Below are 27,241 nucleotides of genomic sequence, written 5' to 3'. Positions count from 1 at the left end.
TGATGAAGACCTTAAAACATGTATCTTTATAGATTGAGATTTACTGTAAACTGCAAAATTATCAAGAAAAGAAGATCCACACATACATTATATTATATTGTAAATATGTATATATATTGTCTGCAGAAATTATTTGGTTGAAAAAGACTTGACTTTGTTTAATTGTTAAATAATCAATGTAATCAATATGTAATCACTTGTATGAAATTGAACTTAATTGTACTGCTCAAATTATTGGGCGTCATAATTGACAATAAAAAACTTTGTATTGTATTGTATTGCATACATGTAAGTCAACATGAGCAAAATTGTCAATTGACATCTTGTTGAAGTTATTATCCTTTAATTTCAACGAACTTTTTGGTTATTTCTGTAAACTTAACAAAGGTCTTCTGCTTTTGGTTAAATTACGGGGCCAATATTAAACCACAATTGGCCTCAAATATTATTAGGCTAAATGTTATGATTTTAATCTATTTTTACATGTCATTGATTTCCAAAACCAAAGTAGAATCAGGTGAGCGACACAGGCTCTTGAGAGCCTCTAGTTCAGTTTCTTATATTTATCATCGTTGATAAGCAAAGTTTTGCATTATATTACTATGCAGGCAATACTATCAGATGTTTTAAACAAAAAACTTGCAAATCAACGCCGACACCTGAAAATTATAAAAACTGGTGTAGCCCCACTAGTTCATGAAGCAAGTTCTCGATTTGCACTTTATACACAGGGTGAGGTTTAGGTTGTTAGCCAAATTCGTTATTAACTATTTTGCCCAAGGAACAGTCTGTGGCTTGCACATCAACACCTTGTAAAACATCTACTTTAGAAGAACTATTTTCTACTAATTAGGATAATACAATTATTATACTTCTGGTCATCGTATTGAAGCATTATCTATCAAGCGTTAGGAGCATTATTACATTTTTTTCATTTTATTTTTAGCTGAAAATGATGTAAGGAAGAATGAGAGCAACACCAGAGGTAGATTTTTATACCCAAAGACGTCACAACAATGTTTTAAGATAGTATTAATTGCGCCAATACATGGAATAAAATTGCACCACATTTACTTGAATATTTTTTACCTATAATATACATGTAACATGTACTATTTTTAACCTATCGACTTTAGAATGAATAGAGCACTCATCAGAATTTAGAAATCTCACCAATAAATAAATTGTTTAGTAATAGAACAGTTTTTCCCATGTAAAGATTTTTGATATATTGTACAAAATATTAAAGTCTGATATAGAGAAACCTATCATCGTTGTAGAAAAAAAATGCAGAAATTATATGGAGATGTAAAATGAAGTCGTGTTATGCTAGGCTATTTACATATAAATATTCTACAGTTATTTTGAGTGGGAAATTATAACATATACATGCAAATAATTACCAGAAACTTACTTAAACGACAGATTTTGATATATTATCTGAGCGACCTTCTAATATAATTTAAAATTATTCTGTCGTTTAAGTTTCTGGTTATTATTTGCATGTATATGGTAGTAGATATATACAAGTTAAAATAAATAAATTGATAAATTGGCGCCATTGTATGATTGTTTTATTGGCGCCAACGTACTGATTCTGTTCATTATTGAACACTGCACTTGTCTATATTGACTGTTCCAGTTATCACCAAAAGTGTCTTCAGAGTTATCTTGTACACGGGTTGGACTGGTTTTCGTTTACAAGATGTACGGGTTACAAGCAAGGCATGTGCACACTTTTTTCCGGAATATGCTCAAACGTTGCCAGAATAGGAAGTATTTGTGCGTTATGTCTTGCGCATGAGCAAAAAGTTTCTATGTAATTCGAAAATAATTGTGGATAAACTGATTTGTTTTATATGAAAACTGTCTTTTGATTATAACGTAGTAGTACATATTTGATATTATAGCTATTTACAAGATATTTAATTGAATATCAACATAAATAACGTTATAGATCATAAATCAAGCACTGTTTGTGCTTGAATTAAACATGCCAAATGTATTCTTTAATATTGACCGGAAATTGAAAAGTTACGTGTCGCTTACAAACTCGTGAGTACGTGCGCAAATCCCGTTTTAATAAATATTACAAATGATAACAGCTTTGAAAGAAATGATTGCTGTGATGAAGTAAAATGCTGTTAACTATATTCAACACTTAAAAAAAGACCGATTACGGTCCTGACTTTTTTACAACGTATTGCATCGCTTAGACCGAAAACACACTTTTATAAATGCATACATTTTGAAACTGTAAGTCGGTCATTTTGCCGGAAAATTAGTAATAGTTGGTTTTACATTTCAATCTTGTTAACAATGCGATTAAGAAAAGTTCAATCGAGTTCAAACTATTTTCAATATTATTTCAGACACAAAATATTTACTTTTACCCTGCCATAAAACCGGTAAAGAATGTAAAAGCAGTGAAAAGAGAACTTGTTCACAGCAACCAGAAGAAATCAAACATTTCCCTTTATCTATAAACAAAAAGAAGAAAACAGTTTTTTTTTCTTCAACAACTACAAATCTAAACATGAAGATCTTTTAAAGTAAAACTATATTGAATTCTAATATTAACTGAATTCAATATTAATCAAATAGTTTTATTATTATTTTGTTTTTAAATTTGTATCATGGGAAAACAATTGTATGTGTAATTATTTGACTAACTATATTTATAAAAGGACTGTCGAGAAATAAGCAAATTTTACAAATTGTACAGAAAATACTTACTCTCAGCATCTAGTGGTGTTGACATTTTAAGATAAAGATGTATGCCAGAGGTAAGGTAAAAATTTGGAATACAAATAAATGTACATGTTATCCAGAAAGAAGTTAGTTTATATATAGGTAACAGGAAGAGACCGCCTACCAGTAGCTTTTCTTCATTCCACCAATAGAAACAAATTTGTCGCAAAATAACCAACCAATGAAAAATAAGAAATCTTAAATCTAAGCTAAGATTTTAAAATACTCACAGTATTATGTTTTATCGTCTGGCATTCGCATGAAGTTATGGAGATTTTAAACCATGACTGTCAAGTTTTTTTCAAGAGATTTTGAAGAAATAAATAACTTTGACTTTAATATTATATATATATAAGTGATGCGATAGGCAATGTGACTCGTATTTATGAATAAATCGAAATTAAAAGGTACAAAGAACACGTGGAGATAGGAATAACGATGTGTGCAGACTTTAACGGTAAGTTACTTTTGGTTAAATTGAAGAAATTGACGAATTAGAAACAATAATGTTTAATACAAATTGAAGTCAAAGTCAAAACTAGAGGCTCTTAAGAGCCTGTGTCGCTCACCTTGGTCTATGTGCATATTAAACAAAGGACACAGATGGATTCATGACAAAATTGTGTTTTGGTCATGGTGATGTGTTTGTAGATCTTACTTTACTGAACATTCTTGCTACTTGTAATTTTCTCTATCTATAATAAACTTGGCCCTTAAGTTACATAGGAAAATATTTTGTAAAAATTTACAAAAATTTACCAAATTAATGAAAATTGTTAAAAATTGACTATAAAGGGCAATCACTCCTTAAGGGATCAACTGACCATTTTGGTCATGTTGATTTATTTATATATCTTACTTTGCTGAACGTTATTGCTGTTTACAGTTCATCTTTATCTATAATAGTGTTCAAGATAATAACCAAAAACGGCAAAATTTCTTTAAAAACTACCAATTGGGGGGCAGCAACCCAACAACCAGTTGTCCAATTCATCTGAAAATTTCAGGGCAGATAGATATTGACTTGATTAACAATTTAACCCTATCAGATTTGCTCTAAATGCTTTCAATTGGTTTCAGAGAAATAAGCCAAAATCTACATTTTACCCCTATGTTCTATTTTTAGCCATTGCGGCCATCTTGGTTGGTTGGCTGAGTCACCACAAAAAGTTTGTAAACTAGATACCCTTATTATGATTGTGACTAAGTTTGGTTAAACTTGGCCGATAAGTTTCAGAGGAGAAGATTTTTGTAAAAGATTAAAAAAATTTACGAAAAATTAATAAAAAATGACTATAAAGCGCAATAACTCCTTAAGGGATCAACTAACCATTTTGATCATGTTGATTTATTTGTAGATCGTACATTGCTGAACATTATTGCTGTTTACAGTTTAACTCTATCTATAATAATATTCAAGATAATAACCAAAAACGGTAAAATTTACTTAAAATTACCAATTTAGGCGCAGCAACCCAACAACCGGTTGTACGATTAATCTGAAAATATCAGGGAAGATAGAGCTTGACTTGATAAACAAGTGTACCCTGTCAGATTTCCTCTAAATGCTTTTGTTTGAGAGAAATTACCCAAAATCTACATTTTACCCCTATGGTCTATTTTTAGCCATGGCAGCCATCTTGGTTGGTTGGCTGGGTCACCGCACACATTTTTAAAATTAAATACCCTAATGATGATTGTGACTAAGTTTGGGTAAAATTAGCCTAGTAGTTTTAGAGGAGAAGATTTTTGTAAAAGTTAACGACGACGGACGACGACGACCACACCGACGGACGACGGACGACAAGTGATGCGAAAAGCTTACTTGGCCCTGTGGCCAAAAAGGAGAAGGGACTTTAAGGTTTGTCCCTGGAAAAAGTCTTATCCTTCTAAAAAATATGCTAGTAATCTAATTCCATTATTTTGGTTTTTCTCACTGTCTCTCTATTGAAGGCGAGGTCGAGTGCAAAAGTAGTGACTTAGAACGAACGAATGTAATAGAAAAAAAATGACGAATTTAATATATTGCACATTTTCAAGTACAAGAATGAAATGAATAGCTCGATATTGAGAGATTGGTGTTTCTGTGAACATAGGGACAAGGATGAAAACATTTAGGTCTCTCTCTTTTAAAAATTATAGCGTTTCACTTATATATCAAAAGGAGAAGAGGGAAACCACATCTATGCAATATATAAAAGCAATTTGATATAACACATTTACATTTGGTTATATCAAATTAATAAATTATTTTTTCAAATAATCATAATTAGTTATATCAAATTGATAATATGTTATATCAAATTAATAATTTGTTATAATAAATTGATAATCTGTAATATCAAATTGAAAATCTGTTATATCAAATTAATAGTTTGTTATATCAAATTGGAAAAAGTAAATTAGCATGGCCCTAAAAGGCTTCCGTAATAAATAGATTATCACTGGTCTTTCATTCGCTAGTCTAAAAATGTATAGAATCAAAGACAAAGTCGACGAATGAAAAAGACTTTAATTAACAATCTATAAAATTAAGTGATAAAAGGTCGGTAATCTAGAATTATTAAAATTTTTGACTGAGGTCCATCAGCCAATAGTACACGAACATTCAGAACGATAATATGTTATACGTTTTTATCAGTTCCAAACCAAAAAATACGTTATAAATCGGGGATAAGTACACAATCTACTGATTCACAAGGAAGAAAAAAAAACAACGTAACCATAGTTACTCTGGTAAATTATTGTAACTCACGCAATGATTGATAGAGATGCGGTATAATTGCCAATAACAGAGACCAAATAATGTCGATATTAGCAACTATACATGTAGGTCGTGGAATAGTCTTCAACAATGAAAAATTCCGTACTGTATAGGCATGAAAATTTTATCAATTTATTGCGTCCGAAGCACTTTTCAGGGTTTACTTTCGTCAGGAGCGGAAAACAAAAGTAGATTTGACCTGTTGGTATTCTAGCTTATTGCATTTCTGTTTAAAGATTATGTTTTAGCTATTCCAGGTCAGAACTTTCATTTTCAAATCCCGTCTGTCACCCTTATCCTCCAACCAACCCACACCGACCCCTTGCGAAGTAATAAATTGTCGTCCGTTTATGATAAACAATAAACGGAGGGAGCATTAACACAGACAGCAACCGACGACAATTTTTATCTCATTATGGATTTTGGAATCATAAATTAATACGGATAGACCAGAAATTAATCCAGTTTTGTTAAAATCTAAGCACTGTGTGTTTTGTCGGCCATTTCATAGATTTATTAACCAGGACTTAAAGAAGTTAATCAAAATTTGTAATGTTTTCTCCAATAACTATTTATTTTACCCACTTGTCCAAATTTTTAAAGAAAACAGTCGCAGTTGTTCTCGACAAGCGAAATATTTCTTTCGGTACCACTTCACAATGTAATTAATCATCAAGGTTTGGTTAGCTTTTCAGGTTAATGACGACATTTTTGTGCTTTGATAAAATATAACCATAAAAGATGGGATGTGATAAACCTGCACGCATAAGATGTCTGTTCATTGACTTATATCTACAAAGTATGTCCTGGTACCGATGATAAAATTAGGTAAAACTTTTGACAAGTTTGTGATATCGAAAACCCTGGTGTAATATGTTTTTCAGTTGTACTGAATTATTTTTCTCGTTAAGGTTCATCATAACCTTTTGGCTCATATGGCCTTATTAACACCACAAACTTTACTCTGAGTACAGACAAACCTGTGCACCTGGAACGTTTTAAGGCGTGACAGGAACTAGATAAGTAAATGTTTAATGTATTTTATGTTTCAAAACTTTTTTCTGGATTTTGCTATTCATTTTTTTTTTTCATTCTTGCAGATGTGCCATAATAAACTAAGTTGGGAAAGGGGTTTGGAAAGCTCCCCTAATATAATAAATGTTGTGAGAAGTATTGATTTAAATGGACAATAGATGGACAATAGATACATGTATCTGTAGACAATAGGTGATTTAAACTGTGTAACTGTGTGGACCGTATCAAATGAAACGTCTGTGTTTGTTTATTTTGCTATCTGCTGCATTGACTAAATATAACTTTTATATATCTACCAACTGCGATGCATTAAAACTTTCCTAGATGCACCAGTTTGTCTGTATTCATAGTAGATTTTGTGGTGTAAACACGGTCATATTTTTTCAATTGATGAACTTAAAATCAAATACATTGCTACATGCACGAGCGAATTGATGAAGTTGAAATATATAAAACACCATATGAAGGTGCCAAAGGAACGGATAAGCCACAATAGGAAATATAAAACCATCAAATATTTGATTTTATCCTGCAATTGGGTGTTCTACTATACAGATACAGCCCTACAGATATCGCTATGCTGTATCTGTATACAATACAGATATCGCTTTAAAGCTCCGCCCACTGCCGGACTGAGTATTGTTTGAACCTGTGCGACCTCAGAATGTGTATTCCAGTTGCATTCCAATGACGATGACAATTGTCGATTTAAAAACTTGAATGTGTATGATTGTGTGACAAAATCAACCATGTCAATTTCAGCATGCATGTTTAGTGAATGTCAAGTCTGAAGCGTAGGACAACTCGTACACTTCTGTTTCAAATTTGACAATGTTTTGTTATTTGTTTTTACTGTTGAAATTAGTTGTTATGTTAAAATAGATAATTATTCACCTTGAGCGATGTATTATTGTTGACCATTCGAAATTCTTTTTTGCGAACCCGTCTTCAGCGTAATGTGTGATTTTGATATTACTACGCGGGCCTCAAGGGATTACAAATCGAAAATAAATGCTAAATATGTTAGTGTTTGTGTCTTTCAAAACACAAACAATATACAGAATTAATTGCAGGATAAAGGCAATAACTGTTAAGTGTCTTTAAATATCAGCTGTATTTGTACTCGGCTCGAAACAGGTGTAGTAGCTCGCTAAAAGCTCGTATACACCTTGTTTTCTAGCCTCGTACAAATACAGCTGATATTTAAAGAAACTAAACAGTTATTGTCTATGTAATTATCCTCTAATATGAAATACTAAATCAGCAGTGTATAATTGAGTTGCATTAGTTGTACTAAATCATACTATCAAATCTCTACATTCCTACATTATATATAACAGTTGAAAAAGATACAAACAAGAATATCCCCTTTTTTTTTGAAAAAGGCAACACAAATATTTCCATAGGAAACAATACATATTCAATTGTTATCCATTTATAATGCTCGACAGATGCGAAGATTTACCAAGATGATTAAGTTCAACTTATAGACCTTTTTTACCTTTTATTTATTTATATTTTGTATCGATATTGTAACATCATCGTAGTATTTTAATTATATCCCTTTCCTAACGATATTATAATATGCAATGTCTTGGTTCAATAAGTATAATTTTGTTTGGTTCTTAGATTAATGACAACTATAAACAATAGTAAGAGTATCTTATTTTTTTATTTTTTTTTAAATAGTTAATGGAAAATTATCCAGGAAAAATATAGCAATACAAATTATCTGGGTTAAAAACTATTTAATGCGATTGTTATTCAAATAAAATGTATGAAAATTACAAAGAGTTCAATAAAGGCAACAGTAGTATACCGCTGTTCAAAATTCATAAATCGATTGAGAGAAAACAAATCCGGGTCCCAAACTAAAACGAAGGAAACACATCAACTATAAGAGGACAGCAAAGGAACAACAGAAACACTGAAATGCAACTAAAAAAAGCCAACATACATAGAAACGAACTGTTTGATAACAACTGTCATATTCCTGACTTGGTACAGGACATTTTAAGAAAAATATGGTGGGTTGAAACTTGTTTTATTGCCATTTCTCCCGCTTGTATGGCAATGTGAAAAAATATTACTAAAATGACAACACTACGTGACAAAAATACAGCACAAACAAACACAAGAACACTAATCACAAAGAAACGCATAAATAAATAATATAATTATAGTCGTTACAACATGTAAACCACAGAATAACAACGAACATTTTCTATTAACGACAGACAGCTAAGTTCTAATCATGATTTAGCACTGCTACTTAATTTCAGCTGAGTCAGACTCTATCGGAATAATTTACCATATCAATATAGTAATAGAAACTTTTGAAAACTATACAGGGGTAAACGTCTGATTTGCTGTTGAGGAAATGCATAATTTCCAAGGGGAACGTGCTTTGTTTTGTTTTGGTAACAATAGAAATTGGACTTTCCTACAATGTAAAAAAATGCAAAATTTCGAAACATGATTCAATATTACTGATTGAAATCCTTTTAACTTTACAAGACTTGTTTAATTGCAGAGGATTACACGAACAATCAATTAGATTTGAAAGTGATACAAAAGAGAATATGACATACAGGATATTTTTGAATGAATGAAATAGCCTAAACTAAAACATAGATTATGTTTTCTCGATTGAACTGTTTTACATTTGTTATTTCGGGACCTTTTATAGCTGATTATGCGGTATGGGTTTTGTGCATTGTTGACTACCGTACTGTAATCTACAGTTGTTAATTTCTGTGTCAGTTTCTCTCTTGTTCGGAGAGTTATCTCATTGGCAATCATACCACATCTTATTACTTTTTTTTATATGAACGAATATCTTTTTAAACGAAAATGAAGAATTTTTACCTTGGAGTTTGATATTTTTGATATAATACATTTTTGGTAAATTGTTTATTAATTGTATATCTGTAAAGTTGTTAAAATGTACATCCATTGATATGCATATACAAATGTACATCTATAAAGATGTATGTAAACAGTTTACACAGAATTTATACATCTTAACATTTTTTTTATCTTTATTTCATTTATCAGTAAACTTTTTATTCTTTTATTTTCTGAAAAAACTATGATGAGATTGTAAAATTCTCAAAAAATAATTGAAGAAACAGGAGGACAACGTGGTATTTTTGTCGATTTTGTCTTTTTCAAATTATCAGACATGTATTCGAATAATGACTCTTAAAGGAAAATGTAAAAAATACAATATGTGTTATTTTCTTCTTTTTTTTTCTCTCTTTTTACCTGATACTCTTCACCATAGGTATTGCATAGCCTGAAATTGTTAACTTCAGAAATCATCAGCAATAAGATACCTTAATATATATGCGAAAGGTAATGAAACAATATATTCACCACTGGCAGGAGCTATTGTCCTGAAATGACAAGTTTTTGACACATTTTTAGCACGTTTGCCTTATATCTTGAAAACTATTATAGATAGAAACAATCTGTAGACAGCAAAAATGATTAGCATCACAATACAAGTAATATAAAGAAAACAGTATCTGGAGTTTTATTTATAAGTTGCGTTTTAGACATAAAGTGTGTATCGCTACTTTTGCTTGGCCTATGGTGTAAGCATCTAAACTGTTCCTTCAAAAATACGATATAAACTTTTTAAAGGTTTTCTATTTCTTTACTTTTCCATTTCGTTAAAATCATTTTAATCTCAAGTGGGGTATCTATATAGTTCTCACATTGCGACAATGCTACTGTCTGCTTGGTTGACAAAAAAAGAGTTAATTAGAATAACACATCATTACATTGATCTTTAAAGAGAGATTAGAATCATGGACAAGAAAGAAAAAAAACGGAAAAAAAACTCGAGAACAGGGTTGCGCTAGAAATCGAAATAATTCAACTTTGCAAAAATAAACCAGTCTTGGTTTTTGGCAAAACCTTTCGAAAAAATGAAGTATTATAATTCAATAATTTAAAACAAAATAATCGACTTTCTTAGTTACCTGTCTTTAGAACTTATAATTGCAGTAGTTTTTCTATTAATCCATTGTTAAAATCAGTTAAATGTAAAACATGAATATATTGAATTTCTGATTGATTTTATGTTATCCAATAAGCATTCAATTTTGATTTAGGCCTTCGTGATACAAACGATATCTATATATTGATTTCAGATTCTTACATTTAGGTTGTACTTTGACATTTATCGATTCTCCTCACGAGTCGTTTGGACATGTTCTTTATCTTATAGATCTCATGTTATGATTTAAAAATTGTAATAAACTGCAGAATTATTCTAACCAAATAACTGATTACAATGGTATTACATTAAATGTCAGTTCAATTATCTGAGACATAACAAAATACTTTCAACCGCAATATATCTCCTAATGTTACAAAATATATTTAATCAGTCAAACAAATAATGTAATATGTTTTGAAAACGTCCGTCTTTACCGTCTGACTTAAAGCATTACGATTCTGCGAATGATACTAAACACCCCAATGTATTCTTCTAACTCACAATGCCTGGTGTTTAAAAAAAAACGAAGTAAGAAGCCTCAATCGTGTATATGGAAAGAAATGCAACATTGATTTTTACATTAAAACTTTTATGACCCCCTTCAAAATCATACGACCCTCCACGAATCGGTCATCAAAATATTAACGACCAATGACATGATTCATAGGTCTGATTTTGCTTGTTCAACTTTGCTGCTTCTTGGTCTTTCTATTCATTTGTGGTATTTTTTAGTCAATCTAAGGTCGATCAGAGGTGAAGATTTGTGAATGCATTTAATATGTAATTTATAAATCATTACGAGGCCGTTCCTACAATAAACAAAAGTAGTCAATCTGCGCTTTCGGTATATGAGTCAATAATATGTATCTGAGTGTTGTTCTCCTTTCGGCTTTGAACAATGTCTGTCTATCTCGACATGTAAAAGCTACTAAAACACATATACCGAAATCCAATAACTGAAAAAAAGACCGCGATGAAAGATCAATAATCAATATAAGAAGTAATTGAGTGTCATTCAGTTTTTAGCTCACCTGGCCTGAAGGGCTAAGTGAGCTATTCTCATCACTTGGCGTCCGTCGTTCATCGTCGCCGTCGTCGTCGTCGTTAATTTTTTACATTTTGAACTTCTTCTAGAGAACCACTGAATGGAATAGGACCAAACATGGCATGCATGTTCCTTATGAGGTGCTTACCCAGTGTTGTTACTTTGCAGTCGATCCATCATCTAAGATGGCCGCCAGCGGGGGACTTGGCTTAACATAGGACCCTATGGGAAATACATACAAATGTGTTATTTTAGAGAACCCCTGAATGGAATGAAACCAAACATGGCATGAATGTTCCTTATGACGTGTTGACCAAGTGTTGTTTCTTTGCAGCCGATCCATTATTCAAGATGGCCGCCGGCGGGGGGACTTAGTTTAACATAGGATCCTATAGGAAATTCATACAAATGTCTTCTTTTAGAGAACCACTGAATGGAATGAAACCATATCTTTAAAAGTTCAAAAGGGTCTGATTTTGAGACTGATTGTCGATTCTATATAAACCAAATATCACAATATAGAAAAAAACGAAATGCCGTCAGATATTTCACACGTTATTTGTACATTGCATTACATGCAGACAACAATGGTTACAATTGTTCTTCCGATTGTTCTGCAAGTATACCATTTCATAAAGCACTTTCGGAATGCGAAAAACTATTGTTTAATCTACGAATACTCACGTGAAGTAACTAATTACTGACAAGTCAAACGCATTCTATTTGAGGTTTATGGAAAGTCTCGGTACCAACTGTCGACCTCGAATTTAACAGGTAGAATGAATTAGGTCGTCTCAAATGTTAATTTTACGGCGCACTTGATTCATAAGGTATTTTTGTGCAAATACAACCAGTGCTCATGGAAGAAGAATACTTTCGCTCCACCGATAAAGAGCAGCAACATTTGAATTAAGAGTTTCCGTAACATCACATTTCAATCGAATGTATCGTCAAGCTATAATATATGAATCCAGATAACTTCTTTTGAATGATATTTTTTGTTCAACTACAATTGCCATTGTGAAGAAATAAAAAAAATCACATTTTCTGATAGAAATATTTTCCTGTTCCACAGATATCAAAACAAATGAAAGTTTTTAACGCATTGAGGGACTTCGAGAAGCGGGAACAGATACAAAGCGCTGATCAAAATACTTGAATTTGTCCAAACCAATGAGAGGCGGGGCAGTTATTCTGCCAACCTTCATGGAACATCGGACACAATTTGGGTAAGTGGCAAGCTAGATAAATGAGCAAATAGGTTTTAACGAAAATCTGTCAATCAATCACGAGCTATGATGACCGCGTTTTTATGTTTGTCGGAATAGTCAGTCGCAGTGTTGGCGAAAGATCCGCTCAGATTTTTTTACCATCGGATTTCAAACCTACATTTAGCAGGATTTTACGAGATGTCAGCCGCTTAAAGGCTTTGATTGGCATTTTCACACCCTGACCCTACGAACATAAATTACACATACATCTTACTTAACCTAATTCAATCTCGTTATAATATATATAGATCGTGTTTTTATCATTAGTGTTCACACCAAAACATGAAATGCCATTTCAAACTCAAAGTTGATAAGCACCTAATACTGGGTACATGCCAAATGAAATGGCTATAGAAAAATGTAAGTGTTTCTATAATAATTCAACTTTTTATAAACAATAACTTTGCAGAAATTAACATATAAATTACACTCCATATCGACAGAACTATGCTGACTCCCGGACTGGTGAAACAACAGATTCTTTATTTGAATATAGGGCTATTGGTATTATTAACAATGTTAGGCACATATGGATTCGAAACGAAATGTCCACAACTTTGAAATTCGACATTTGAACTTCAATATCTGAGTTAAAAATCGAGATTCGAAGTTCATAATCTGAATCAGACATTCCAATGAAATCCTTTCGTAGTTTAATTGGATGCATTTTTTAAATAGGGAAACAAGAGGTTGACACTTCCAAAGAGACACTTGAGTTTGAACAGCTAACTTATAATGGAGCATATCTTGATTTCGAAGCACTTTTCTGAATTAGACTATTCCGGAAAACTGAATTCCAATAGTTATCAAAGGTACCAGGCTTATAATTTGATACACCAGACGCGCGTTTCGTCTACATAAGACTCATAAGTGACGCTAAGATTAAAATAGTTAGAAAGCCAAACAAGTATAAAGTTGAAGAGCATTGAGGACCCAAAATTCCAAAAAGTTGTGCCATATATTCCTATCGTGCATAAACCTCAACCCTGTATGTCAACCAACTCAGTTAGCTGTCATACTAATTTAATTTGTATTTGACTTATGTATCGGATCAGTAACTTGATAAATTGCTTCTGTGAAATTTGTTGTAAACATATTCAAAACTTTAGAACCAACAAAGAAGGTATTGCATGAAAGCCTCTCATTTTTAAAAACGACAAATTCAGATAAAGACATTCATTCCGTGGGAAAAATGCAGATTCTGGTAACTTATTGTTTTAATTAATCTAGTATGTACTGGAGCTAACTGTACTAAGTCAAATATAATGCATTATAATTCAACTCATTGTTCAGACCGTTTGTCAAGAACTCGTTTAACGACCCTTGTTGTATTTTGAAAGTCTGACTTTTTTCTGAATTTAAAAACGAAGAACTGCAGTAACTGCCCTTTCTCTTTGCTTTTTGTTTGTAAATGCGTGTAGGAATTTTCTTTCCTGAGTTTATACAACAAATGTTTTTCCTTATATTTGCAATGGTTGTTGAAGTTTTTTTTTTAATTATACAAATTGTAGGAATTCTCATCTGTATTGTTATTTTGAATTTCAGGACAAAACATTTTGTTCTTTATTACTGTTCTGGTTTATAATAATTTCTTGTTTGATACCATATTTGAAAATACATTCCCCTTCAACTTTCACATAAGCTGTTCCATCAATGTCTTCTACAAATATTTTTCCTTTTTCATCCTTAAACTTATCTTTCTTTTGAACTAAAATTGTTCTTATTGGTGCTCTGTATTCCATCAGATATCTGTTATTTTTTCTTACATAGAACGTAACTATAACTTCTCCTTTTACTGCAACATTAGTTGTAAAAGTATAAGAGCTTTGCTTTTCTGTTATTTGGAGTTTTGCAGTAAGCATAGATTGCTTTTCGACTAACAACACACCTTCTGCCGACCAAGTCATTGTTCTTTGATCTTCATTTGCCAACGTATTTTCAACTGAGAAACCTTTAGAAAAACCAGCTGTTGTCCCCACTATATCGGCAGGTGCAGACAGTGTCAGGCCAACATTAAAACCAGTTGTATAACCTTTTGTTATTGAACTTTTACATGTTCCTGTGGTCTGTTGTTCAGTTTTCAAGGAATGGTGTTGCTCTTGGTTGCTATTATTTTTGAATACTGATTCAAATAGAATATTTGATTCATATTGGACTGTTCCGTGATCTGAATATTTAGGTTTCGTTGGAATGAATTTTACACCTGTCCAATCAAAATCTAATCGAACCTTTTTTACTGCCGTTGGAAAATCCTTTTGTCTACTATTGCTATACCTTTTCCAAGCCGATTCTTTAACAACGTTCTGTAGGTCGACTATATTTTTGTATATTCCTCCTGTTGCAGTCTAAATAGTAAAAATATATATGTTACAGTACAAATTTGAATTTATCAGGATTATAATCCTCCCAGTTCAAGTTGGAATTCCAATTTATACTAGTAGAATAGAAATTCTGACTTATACTTACTAGAATTATGTACAAATCAGATTTCCAGTATCTATTGTAGAAATTGGGATATCCAGATTTGTACTACATGTACTAGGATGATCCTTGATTGTACTAGGAGGATCCTTGATTGTACTAGGAGGATCCTTGATTTGTACTACATGTACTAAGAGGATCCTTGATTTGTACTACATGTACTAGGAGGATCCTTGATTTGTACTACATGTACTATGAGGATCCTTGATTGTACTACATGTATTAGGAGGATCCTTGATTGTACCCAATTTCTAGTAGGATTCAGGATAATACTAAACACAATAGTAAGTATGATTTTGGATTTGACTTACCTTTTTTGTATTATTTATAATTTTATTGATGCACTTGATAAGTAAAGAAACATATTGATTTTGAGACATAATTGAAAATAAAACATGTTTTTAGTAAAATTTAGTATCGAAAGACATCATTAACATACATGAATTAATTTTTATATGATAGACAAGATTTTAAATAAGAAATAAAATTTTGGTTTTGGTAGAGAATGTCCGGATAATTATTTAAAAATTGAACATTTAAGTGTTTCATATAGGTATCGGCATCTTTAATTTGATTTAAACTTAATGTACTCCGTATGAACTTATGGTATTGTAATTTTTGGTAAACATTGGAAGACTTTTTAAAAATGCTCTGCTGTGAAATAAATTCATAGGAATGATTTGAGTATATCGGTTCCTTCCGTTATAAAGAAAACAATATTTCTTTTATTGTGTCTTTTTAGTACCCGTCTAGTGCAATCAAAGATCCTTCTAGTATAAATAGGGAATTTCAAATGTTATTCAGTAGATATTTGAATTTCGTAGAAAAGTACTGGATAATAATACGTATAAATCAGAATTTCAATTTCTACTAGTAGATATTGAAATTGCAGTTTGTTTTAATGGAAATCTTGATCCTACTGAATTCCATTTCGGAATGTTACATATATATATGAAAAGTACAATGATTCAAATTTAAAATAAATTCAACTTTTATTTAGTAAAACAGCCCTGGAGAAAGCATGGAAAGGGATAAAACTTTTAAATCGCTGTAAAATTTTAGATTTATTTTAAAGTTCATTTATTTAGAATTTACATGCAAAACGTAGTTGTCTAAATTCCGTATACACAACGCTCGTAACAAAAGTTTTAGAAGCAAATGAAATTACAAACTCCACGGGGCTTCTTTCGCTATCTCTGTCACAAAATTGATAGCATCTAATAAAAAATAAAATAAAAATGGATAGAAACTATCTTTCAGTGGGCAATTGTTCTTTTGACTTTAGCCATGTTGATTTATTATACATCTTGTTCTTGTTGATCTTATTTCTCTTTCCACATGTTCAACAAACAAAACCATTAGATGTCCAAATAAAAAACGAAGTTAAATGTCATCAAACACCAAACGACTCGAAAAGTAATGCCAAATACTTAAATAACCTGGGGGAAAACAATTGATAACGACTGATTTATCGATTGTGTTGATTACCTTTAGCGACAGTTTGACTGCACCTTGATTTCAATGACGAGTCATGCATTCCTATTAAGGGAATATAACCCTGTGAACATAGCAGTATTGGATCATTTGGAGTTCATATTATTCCCAAAGGTGAATTCCTTCTGGTAATAGGATCAACCAACACCGGTCCAAAATTCCGTTTGCAGGACTCTTTATAACCATGTCCATCAACCGGACCAGGATCCTTCTTTAACGCATCACTGAGAAAATTTACAACCATACTAATAGCCTGATACTTAGTACGCCTCTCCGAATATATAGAGCTATTTTTTGTATAAGTGAATTAGGTACTGCAGGGCCATATGCTTGTAATGATAACATCTAAAGTGTAGGATATATGTCTAATCCAGCCTTCAGTAATGTAAATGAGTATATTCACCAGTAACTAAAGACCCAAACGTAGTCATCGGCAAACACATTATCATCGTTCAAACGTAAAAAAGTCTTCCAAATCTAGATCACTCCCTGGGAGATTTGATGCCCTACGTTTACATCTTCATCATCCGTTTGGGTTATATAACATTCGTACGATTCTATTTTCACTGCTTGTAAGCGTTTGAAACTGTTTAAGAGATTATACCTTTGACAAAGGATGTATAGATATGTTTTTCCCAATATATAAACTAGTAAGTCTAATTTGTGATGTAGCTATTTTCCGTTTATTAAACTAGTACGATCAGAAGAATTGCACGATGAAAATAGGAAGTTCCTTTCAATTCCGTTTTCAAATAAAGATATAGATGCTATCAATATCAGCAACGTTCTTCATCACAAAGAAGTAACATCTACAATTCCGCTTTATTTTCATAATAAGTCTGTTCCTATTGTCTCCTATAGTTACACCAAAACCATTGCACCTAAAATATTTGATAATAAACAAGCATTGTCAGATCTTGATTAAGAAGAATATTTCTAAAATCCTCTTACATACGACTTCCCACTCTCTATATATTTAGAAGCCCTCTGGCCATGTAACTACTGGTGATTTAATATAATTCAATATGAAAATCTCCGGAAGATGATATCTCATGGTTCCGAATTTAGAGAGCAACAGCACATCATTTGGAATCTATCTTTAACAAAATAACGGATTTCGTTGAGGATTACGCCAGAGCATGGGAAACATGAGAAAATGTTGAACTAGACACTCTGTCAGAATGGGTTAAAACAATTAGTCGTTTATCACACGAAGAATCCACAAATTGAAAATCTGTATAAATGTTCGCTCGGTACATTGCCGGCTTATCTGCATTTTCTGCAAATGAATTGTTCGTTTGATTAACCAAAATTTTTTCCGCTGTGAAAGAGAGGTTACAGAAATACTGTTACACTGTTTAGTGGTATTAACCATATGTGGATTCTTAAGACTTCAAAAGAACGTCTAGAAAATTTAACATCTCGATCATTTTCCGAAATAAAATACATTGAAACCTTCAATGTTTCCACACTTTACACCAACATACCATGTGAAAAATTAAAAACTCGTCTTAACGAAATAATCCACAATGCTTTCCTCCATAAAAATGATACATTACACACTACAATTTCTTTGTTTTGTGATAAAATTCTACATATGTTGTTAAAATTGAGCCCGAAAATAAGACCTGCTACACTGAACAACAAGTGATCAGTAGCCCCATTCACAACATTTTTGTTGAATGTTTGGTGAGTGTGTAGGTAAATTTTTCCAACAGGTTGTAGCATTTTCCATGGGAGCAAACTGTCCTCGTCTACTGGTCGACTTTTTCTTATTTGCATACAAGTAGGAGCTCCGTCAGACACTTGTAAAAAACAAGAATATCAAATAAGCTATATTATTTAATTTCACATGCAGGTATAGTGATTATGATCTTTCCATTAACACTTCATTTTGTTTCTGATTGGGTCCCATTAATATATCATCCTGCATTAGAGATGAAAGAAACTAAAGATACAGCTTCCTCCGCATCATTCCTACTCAATAATCTCGAATGTAACAGCAGTGGTCATCTCAGTAACAAAATCTATGACAAATGAGATCATTTCAATTTTGAAATTATAAATATTCCAACTTCACTCATACGATAGTCAAGAGATTGCAGCTGCTACTCAGACTTTTGAAAATTTCATCGGCGTCTGAGCAAAACATAAATGAGCCTGGGTTTTGTCAAAGAACATGTCGTCTTATTTCACAAAAAGTTAATCAGAAAGTACCAACATCTAATAGATAAATACTCAGTGTCTTCCTCACAAATAGTACAAGGTCGTCTTGAGTTATAGCTCAAGTGGTGCTGAAGTAGTGTATCTTTTTATTTAACTTCATTTTCCCCGTTATGTGTCTTCGTGTTATTATGTTTCTTTTTGTGGTATGGATTTTTACGTGACCCGGTATTTATGCATCCCTACATTGGGATTTTGACTTTTAAACTTTGGGCATTCCTAGTGCAGATGGGTCCTGAGGTGCGATTGGGACACAACGGATGTTAAAAGCGTTGGTTCTAATTTGTTTACCCTTGTATTTACATTAACCTTCTTTTTACTTTATCAAAAAAAATGTACACTATATAAGGTATAGTCTATCAACCACAAAAACGTGTTGGCGTCATTTTCAAATTTACGTCACTGATGAGTATTTTGTAGACGAAACGCGCGTCAGACGGACAAACTTTTACTTCTGCCATCCATGATGAGTTTATGATTATCTACTTCACATTTTTGTTGACGTCTTTTTTTAATTAATGTGTATGTCTGTGATGTATGGTTACATAGTTTTTAACAATTTGAACACATTAACCTATTATGTCTATTTGGGTTGCTTATCCAATTTTGTAAATATAACGGAACTATAAATAACTGCCATGCAAGTGAGTGGTTAAGCTAGCTATCAAAAAGTGTAACCCAACATTTATTTCGGAAAATTCCTGTACCAAGTCCGGAATATGGTTTATCACTTGTTCCGTGATTGAGAGCGTTTGATTTTGTCAGTTGTTATGGACTTCCTCTTTTTGAATTTGACTTGATCTAGTTACAACTATAAAACAAGGACGAACTACTTTAGCGCTTATCGAATACAAAAATATTTGTTTATTAAGGTGGTACCTAACACTACAGGAAGATAACTCTGTAAAATCAGCTAAACGTTTTAATTACGTTGTGTTGTTAAGGGAATATTAAGCTTCTCAATGATCAAAATAAGTGTTTGTCAAACTGCTATATAACCAGTGTAATTTTTCTGATAAAACGGTTGGTTCAAATTTTTTGAAATTTTTATATTTTTGTAAAAGGGTCAAAGTAAATATTTTGTCAAGATTTTAAGAAAATTAGACGAGCCAAATTAATTTTAAAGCGTTGGGTACCACCTGAACTGCAAATAACAACAAAAACAAAATGTGTCATGAAATAATGCAAAGACCAAAACATTGGCTACTTAGCGGTAGTAAAAATGAAATCATTTGATTTCACAATAAATCACCTTACATGAATAATGTTTTTGAATTGATATGATGAACAACTATAACATCAATTTTAAACTCAACTTATAGACAACATTTTGCATCTTCATACCTATACATCTAACACTTTCTCTAAAAAGGAAAAGAGATATTGAAACACATAAAAGTCAACATCTTACATATGTTTCTACGTCTTCTTTACTGCAACAGCGCCCCATTATTGAAACTGGCTATGTACAAATGAAATCTGAAAAATATCACAAAGTAGAACAGGTAGGAAAACAAATATGGCATATATAAAAAATCTAAAAAAAAGTCGTACGGATTGAAAATATGAGCGTCCTACAAAAATTAAAACTAAGCAATTTTTGTATTTCTCTTTTGAAACATAAGAATCATGTTCCTTGATATATATCAAAAATCGGAATATAAATACTAATAATACTAATAATGTAAACAAAATTGTTAACTAAACAGTTGCGCATGTGCATTTTCCTGTTCTTTTTCTGTTGAATGTGAATTTGTATTTTGAATACTACATATCATATTCAACGGACACCTCTGAGCTTTTGCATACATATCTGTGTTTTGTGAATGTTAAACCTTTCTCATTTGTATTGCCGATGTTATTTGGCTTGTTTTTTTAATTTGAATTCATCATATGAAAAATATGGCGATTTAAATGATCCTACACATTGTGTCCATTTGTGACCCTCTGCTGGCAAAAGTAACATATTTGTAATGTTAAATGTTTTTTATCCAACAGATACTAGATAACAAATAATAACTCTTTAACTAACAATAACATGTATCTTTTCTGCAAATACGGGACTGGCGTTCACTGATTTACGAACACTACATAGTAATTTCTAGATACTGAAACTCTAGTTTTTTGGGGGTTTTTTTAATATGAAAATAGACATATTTACTTAGTGGAATAATTTTTCATAAAATCAAATAAATGCATATTTAGTCCATGAACAAATTAGAATCGAAACAGCTGTTATTATTGTTGTCTCGTGTAAGTCTAATCGATCATAGTGTTGGATGTCATGTTATCGGCTGGGTCACATCAAAAGCTGATTGACTCAGTATTATAGTGATGTACAACATGCTTGATATGCCTGCAAAGGGACTATTGATTATAACCTGACTCTAGGTGTTTGTCTAGTACACAGCCGAACAGTTTGTCTTTATTATTGTATCACTAAATATTATATTAATGAGTACATGAAGTAAAAAGATCCATTCGCTTATTTATAATTCAAAACAAGGTTTGCAATCATATTTCATGTATTTTTTACAAAGCGAGTGCCGGCTCACATGAAAATATCAATCTGCACTATTTAGACGTTCCTTAATTCAAACTACTTTGAAGTACAGTCGCCAATATTAGAATAATGAAAGTACCTTTTTTAACAGAGATGCGAAAGACACAAAAAAAGACGCTCAAATCATAAGTTAAAAATAAACTGACAATGCAATGGTAAGTCAACAGATCAACTAAAATCGTACAAAAGTCAATATTTATAATGGCCATACAACTGTGTCACAATGAATGTACGATTGTTTTTTTATTGTTGATAAAATAACTTAGGAAAGCAAATCTTTTGCGACAAAACTAGTAAAAAAGAAACCTCTTTTAAAATCTGTAATGCATTAATTTTAAATAGTATAATGATAGTTACGTAAATAAATCTTGATAATGTTGCCAAATGTATGCTGTAAAATAGAATATATATTACACATTTTCATATTATCTGCTTCGGAACTTATTTCAGAATAACAACCTTGCTCTAGTAACAACATATCTGTTTCGGGTAAAGCCTTAGCTCTTATCTACAAAATGATGACAAGGCTTTGTAATGAGGCTATTTTGACAGTACGTGCAATATGCTCTAAATTTAAGAGGTTTGAGGTATTGACGCAATCTCGTTCAAAAACAATAATACAAATAATGATGTGTAGCATATCACTTTCTTTCAAACACCCAAAATGAATTTCGAGTTTGAGGGACCTTATCATACCTTCTCTTTCTAAATATCAGAGTTAATGACTTTAAAAACGTTATAAATAATTTACAGACCAGTGACAGGTGAATGCTAAAAACAATGGACATTAGAACTGTTAATAAAAATAAGGTTCGGGGAATATTAAATGAAACCGCAACCAAACGACACAAACAACAAAAATACATTAAGCGGTATAAATGCAGTCTCCAACAGTTGACAGTTGCCTATATAATCATTGTATTTTGCAGTCTAAACAATTTGAAAAAAAATAACTTATTTTATACGATTATTTCAAAAATACCACGATATCAAACACAATCAGTAACAAAGGAAACGTTTGAAATATATCACTTAAGAGGATAAATTAAACAACCACATTTAACTAACTACTACAGAAGGTTTACAAATACTCAGAGTTCATTTAATAAAATATTGTATTTTATTTTCAACATTAATTGTGTACCTTAGTTTGACAGCTATTAAGAACTTGTCATGCAAATGAATAGGTACAAAATCAACAAATCAATATCTTCTTGTTATACAATGATTAAATACTTTGGTTTCATATCTTTTGAAAAAAATAAAGAAGCATTTTATTTTTCCAACTCAAAACCATTTATAAATATATTGACATATTCAGTGTTATATTAAATTTCAAGATCAATACAATTTTAAAATGCCCCTTCGATGTTTCGAGAAGTCGTTGATAAAGGTTTAAGTTTTAAACACACTTGTTCGACTTTGGAATGATATACATGGCATTCTGATTTGAAATGTTCTTTATATGGAAAATAACAGATTCTACTATTTTATCAGATAGTTAATATAAATGAGTAAGAATGAAACGTTTTACATAGCTCTTTATAAAGAACTAGCATTACATCTGTTGATCGGTGCCTAACATTACTTTTTATTTTTGTATTAGTACCTACTCAGTCATCTAGTCACCCATGCAGCAATATCTTATAGCACAGCCTTACCACGAAAGAAAGGCAACGAATTTGCTGCGTTGAAATAAATGTTGCTGACTAACCTTCATTGGGACCGATACGTTGTACAAGAGTATCTTTATTGCTACTCAAGTTAGATGGAAGGTAGCTGGGTACATATATTATTTCAATCATTGTTGTATCATCTTCTCTTGTTTTTTAGAATACACTTTAGAATCAAGAAACAAAGAAAGTCAGACATTTCCGTCGTATTTGCTGTGTTCTTTAAAAACTTGTCTGAACCTTATTGTCTTCATAATGATTGATTAATATATTTAAAGTAACTTTTAGAAGTATTTTGTATCGTGTACTATTGGTAGTGTTTAACTTTCATCAAACACTTTATAAAGACATGGGTTCAAATTGATTTTGTTTACGTTTGTTCGCTTCTCGTGTTACCAACATTTATATATTAACGTGTTACTTCTCTGTTTAGTTTTCAACGCTTAGCAACCCTTACTTGTTTCAATACAAATGAAACTATTTTATTCGGTAAAATATTTTGAATATCTTGACACTTTTTTTTATTTCTCACACATAGTTTTAAACAGTCAAGCTTTCTTCAAATTTATTTCCTACAAAATTTAGAGACGTATATTTCTGGAACAAAATAATGTTTTACCAATTTTCTGGGTTTTTTTAAAGGCATATGTACCTGGCGACTCTTGATTATCATAGTTTCTATCAAATATTTCAATGAGGATAATGTTTCATTGCCTATGTGAGGTTGTGAATACGAATTTTGCACATGGCGACTCCAATCTTAATGGACGAGGATTGTCATTATTCCGGCTGAAGGGAGATGGTTCTCTCTTGACACATCTGCTTCCTCAACCGATAAAAACTTACCGCGACTATATAGCCAATAGTGATGAAAGTGTCGTTTTGAAAACAAAAATCAATCAGTCAATCATTGCTTATACGTCTAAAGATGTAAATGCTGAAGACGTTCAGTATACAGATGTTAACATACTCACTCCAAAAATTAGAGACTTTTAATTACTATAATTCATGAGTCTGTAAACGTTTAGCTCAGACGATACAGAGATTAAGTGATATGATGTATAAACGTCTAGTTAATATATAAATCGTAAAAGTATTTCAACTTCAATGTGAAGTACAGTTTAAAAAAATGTATATGACATATGAACCATGACTCGATGTGAATGATTTAGTGACAAACATGACATGACAAACACTGCCAATTCTTTAAAATAAAGTATGATTATAAAATTACCTTGATGATACCAAATATCATTTTTCTAAATTTTGTTTTTTTTTAATTTAATACTAACAGAAATTCATGATAATTGACTAAAATTACAGATATACATATGCAATCCAACCCTCTTTTTAAACACGATTAAATTTTACATTCTGAAACGTTAATATCCATCAAATCTAGAATTATTGGTGTCATAATAATAATATGGCTGATCAATATTCACAAGTTAAATACACCTAAGATATCACATGGTTTGATCTCTTATTAAATCAATTATATTCTTTTTAAACATTGTTTCCGTTAATTGAAGCAGGCCCGAACAATGTGATTACATTTACTACATAGTATATGATGTTAATATCTTAATTATCAATGGCAGTAAAATCTTTGGCAATTTTTAAAAGAATACCAGATCAATGTTCATGTGAATGACGCGTTTTGGAATATATATGTAAACACATTCTAAAAATTGTATATCATCGAAACACAAAATTTGAAACAAGCAAACAAAATAATATAAATGAGAGAGTCTAACTAAGATTATTTACAGCTCGTTTGAATTTAAAATGTACGTGATTTATATATGCTTACATAATAGGTTTACCATAATGTTTAGCAATCAAAGATATGACACACTTATACACTAATAAAATACAATCTATATTTTGTAGGAACCATTAACCAGATTGTAAGATCTATACTTTTTCCTGACAGAAGATAGAAGAGTTATGCTGAAATATTTGCATTCTAATTTCTGAATGACTTAAATCAATTATTGACGATGCCATATTGCAGATTCCTCAAACAACTTTCAGAATTCAATAAAGCACTAATGAAGCATATTTTTTTTAAATAGAAATAGTACTGTTGATGTATACAACTCAGTGGTAGAAGTACGTATCAAACATCAATACTAAATATAGTCAGAGAAGTTAAATATGTTACCAATGATTCCTTAATAAAACAATAATAAAGTTTTTTGTTTGTTTGTATTCCACATTAATGGAACAAAACCTATAAATTGATAGATAAGTATATCCATCTGTACTAAATAAGTATATATTCAAAACATCTTACATGAACTGTTTTCAATCTCGGTAGAAATAACTATCCAAAATTTGATAATAATCATGGCGTTAACTACAACTAAAAGATAAGATATAAACCCGTCGATAATAAACCAGAGTTAAATTTAAAACCTGTTTGTATTGGTCACTAGAAACCACGTGTTATCAACGTTAATTTACATAGTGTACCTACATATATACATATGAAATTTTTGAAGTAATATGTTCAAGAAAATTTTACAATGTCAATTAGATGTGTGCCTAAGTTACTTTTTTTGTGGTTAACACATGTTCCCAGAAAGAGTAAAAACATTCGCCGATACGTTTATAATATATTTGCGAATATTTTTGAATTATATAATATATATTATAGCAAATTTTTTCATAAGATTTCCATTGATGAACCAAAGATATGACTTGTTATAGCAATAGCTACTTAAGTTTATAGATGCGTGATTTATAAAGCCGTACTACAATATTGAGACTACTAAGATATTACGATATGTCCTTCAATGAATAATGAGATATGGAGTCAGAACATAATTCTTAGGTTCTATGCACAGGATTTTGTGATTGGCAAGTGTATTCATGCACAATACGATTTGCGAAAATCAAAACGAATCTCGAAAATATGTGTGTCAACGTACAGAAACCATCACAGAAAGTGTTAAAGACCTAATGCCCCTATATACATACCTTAATAGAATAACATATGATATACACGTCTAGGGACTAGCATAAAAGTTGCGATATCAACTACACTTTTAAGAACTCAAATATCCCCTTTTTATTCTCGAGCTGGGTAATGTCAAATTTATAGAAGGACAGCAACAATAAGGTCATGAAAACTTTTAACTCTTTGATATTGTACTGTAGACACGTGCACAATTAAAACACACGGATTTAAACTGTGACAAAGATTCCTTGAATTTATTGAAAGTACATTTTAGCCCAAATATATATTAGTTTTTAAACATTAAACATTTCAAATCCAACCAATTGTTAGTAAGGCCGTCAATTTTCTAGTTTGAATGCTTTCAAATTTTGCCATGTCGGGCCTGTAATAATGCAGTAATTAACCAACCAACACTGAATTGAATTAACTCATCATAGATACCAGGACTAAATTTAGTATATACGCCAGACGCGTGTTTCTTCTACAAAAGACTCATTAGTGACGCCCGAATCCAAAAAAGTTAAAAGGCAAAATAAAGTACGAAGTTGAAGAGCATTGAGGACCAAAATTCCTAAAAGTTTTGCCAACTACAGCTAAGGTAATGAATGCATGTTTTTTTTTTTGTTTTTTTTTAAACCTGCGTAAAAAAGAAATGAGCGGTCCTAAATTGTACAATTGGCAGCTGATTTAAAACAACAACACTATGAACAGTACCAGACAACATAATTATGTGCTATGTTCAAACTAAATTTGAAAAATTGTGTTTCAGTCTATATATAAATCATTGTATAGAAATTATATCTATCGAATAAAAAAGAGATGAAAACACCATACGAAACAGGTGCATATGTTTTTATTAATTTCTTATTGACAAGACTTTCTTAAAAAAAAAAAGAAGCGAAATAATTTATAAAATACCGTGCTTTATAGAAAACATTGCCTGATAAGGTTAGTGTGATGAACGTTT

The 27,241-nt window shown here is 31.3% G+C and overlaps 1 protein-coding gene across 2 annotated transcripts; it reads right to left on the bottom strand.

The window, feature by feature from the left end:
- Window positions 1-14,328: 14,328 nt before the first annotated feature.
- LOC139481799 (uncharacterized) lies at window positions 14,329-25,736 on the bottom strand. 2 transcript variants are annotated; one of them, XR_011654689.1, is made up of 4 exons: window positions 25,609-25,736; window positions 20,485-20,552; window positions 16,845-18,655; window positions 14,329-15,220 (listed from the first exon to the last, which is right to left on the bottom strand). XR_011654689.1 is itself a non-coding variant. In XM_071265304.1 (3 exons), the coding sequence occupies exons 2-3, from the start codon at window positions 20,521-20,523 to the stop codon at window positions 14,417-14,419; spliced, it is 843 nt and encodes a 280-aa protein (XP_071121405.1). In that variant the 5' UTR covers window positions 20,524-20,552; window positions 25,609-25,731; the 3' UTR covers window positions 14,329-14,416. The 2 variants fall into 2 exon arrangements, 1 of the variants encoding a protein (XP_071121405.1); XM_071265304.1 differs by lacking the exon at window positions 16,845-18,655 and having other exon boundaries at window positions 25,609-25,731.
- Between the last annotated feature and the right edge of the window lie 1,505 nt (window positions 25,737-27,241).

The sequence above is a fragment of the Mytilus edulis genome, chromosome 7 (genome assembly GCF_963676685.1).
Source record: "Mytilus edulis chromosome 7, xbMytEdul2.2, whole genome shotgun sequence".
Lineage (NCBI taxonomy): Eukaryota > Metazoa > Mollusca > Bivalvia > Mytilida > Mytilidae > Mytilus > Mytilus edulis.
This window is presented reverse-complemented; position numbering and strand designations above follow the sequence as displayed.

Coding starts and splice junctions, on each gene's coding strand:
- LOC139481799 (XM_071265304.1), bottom strand. CDS start 20,523: ATGGGGCGCTGTTGCAGTAAAGAAGACGTAGAAACATAT. Junction 15,221..20,484: donor AAGAAGACGTAGAAACATAT/GTAAGATGTTGA, acceptor TTTACTATTTAG/ACTGCAACAGGAGGAATATA.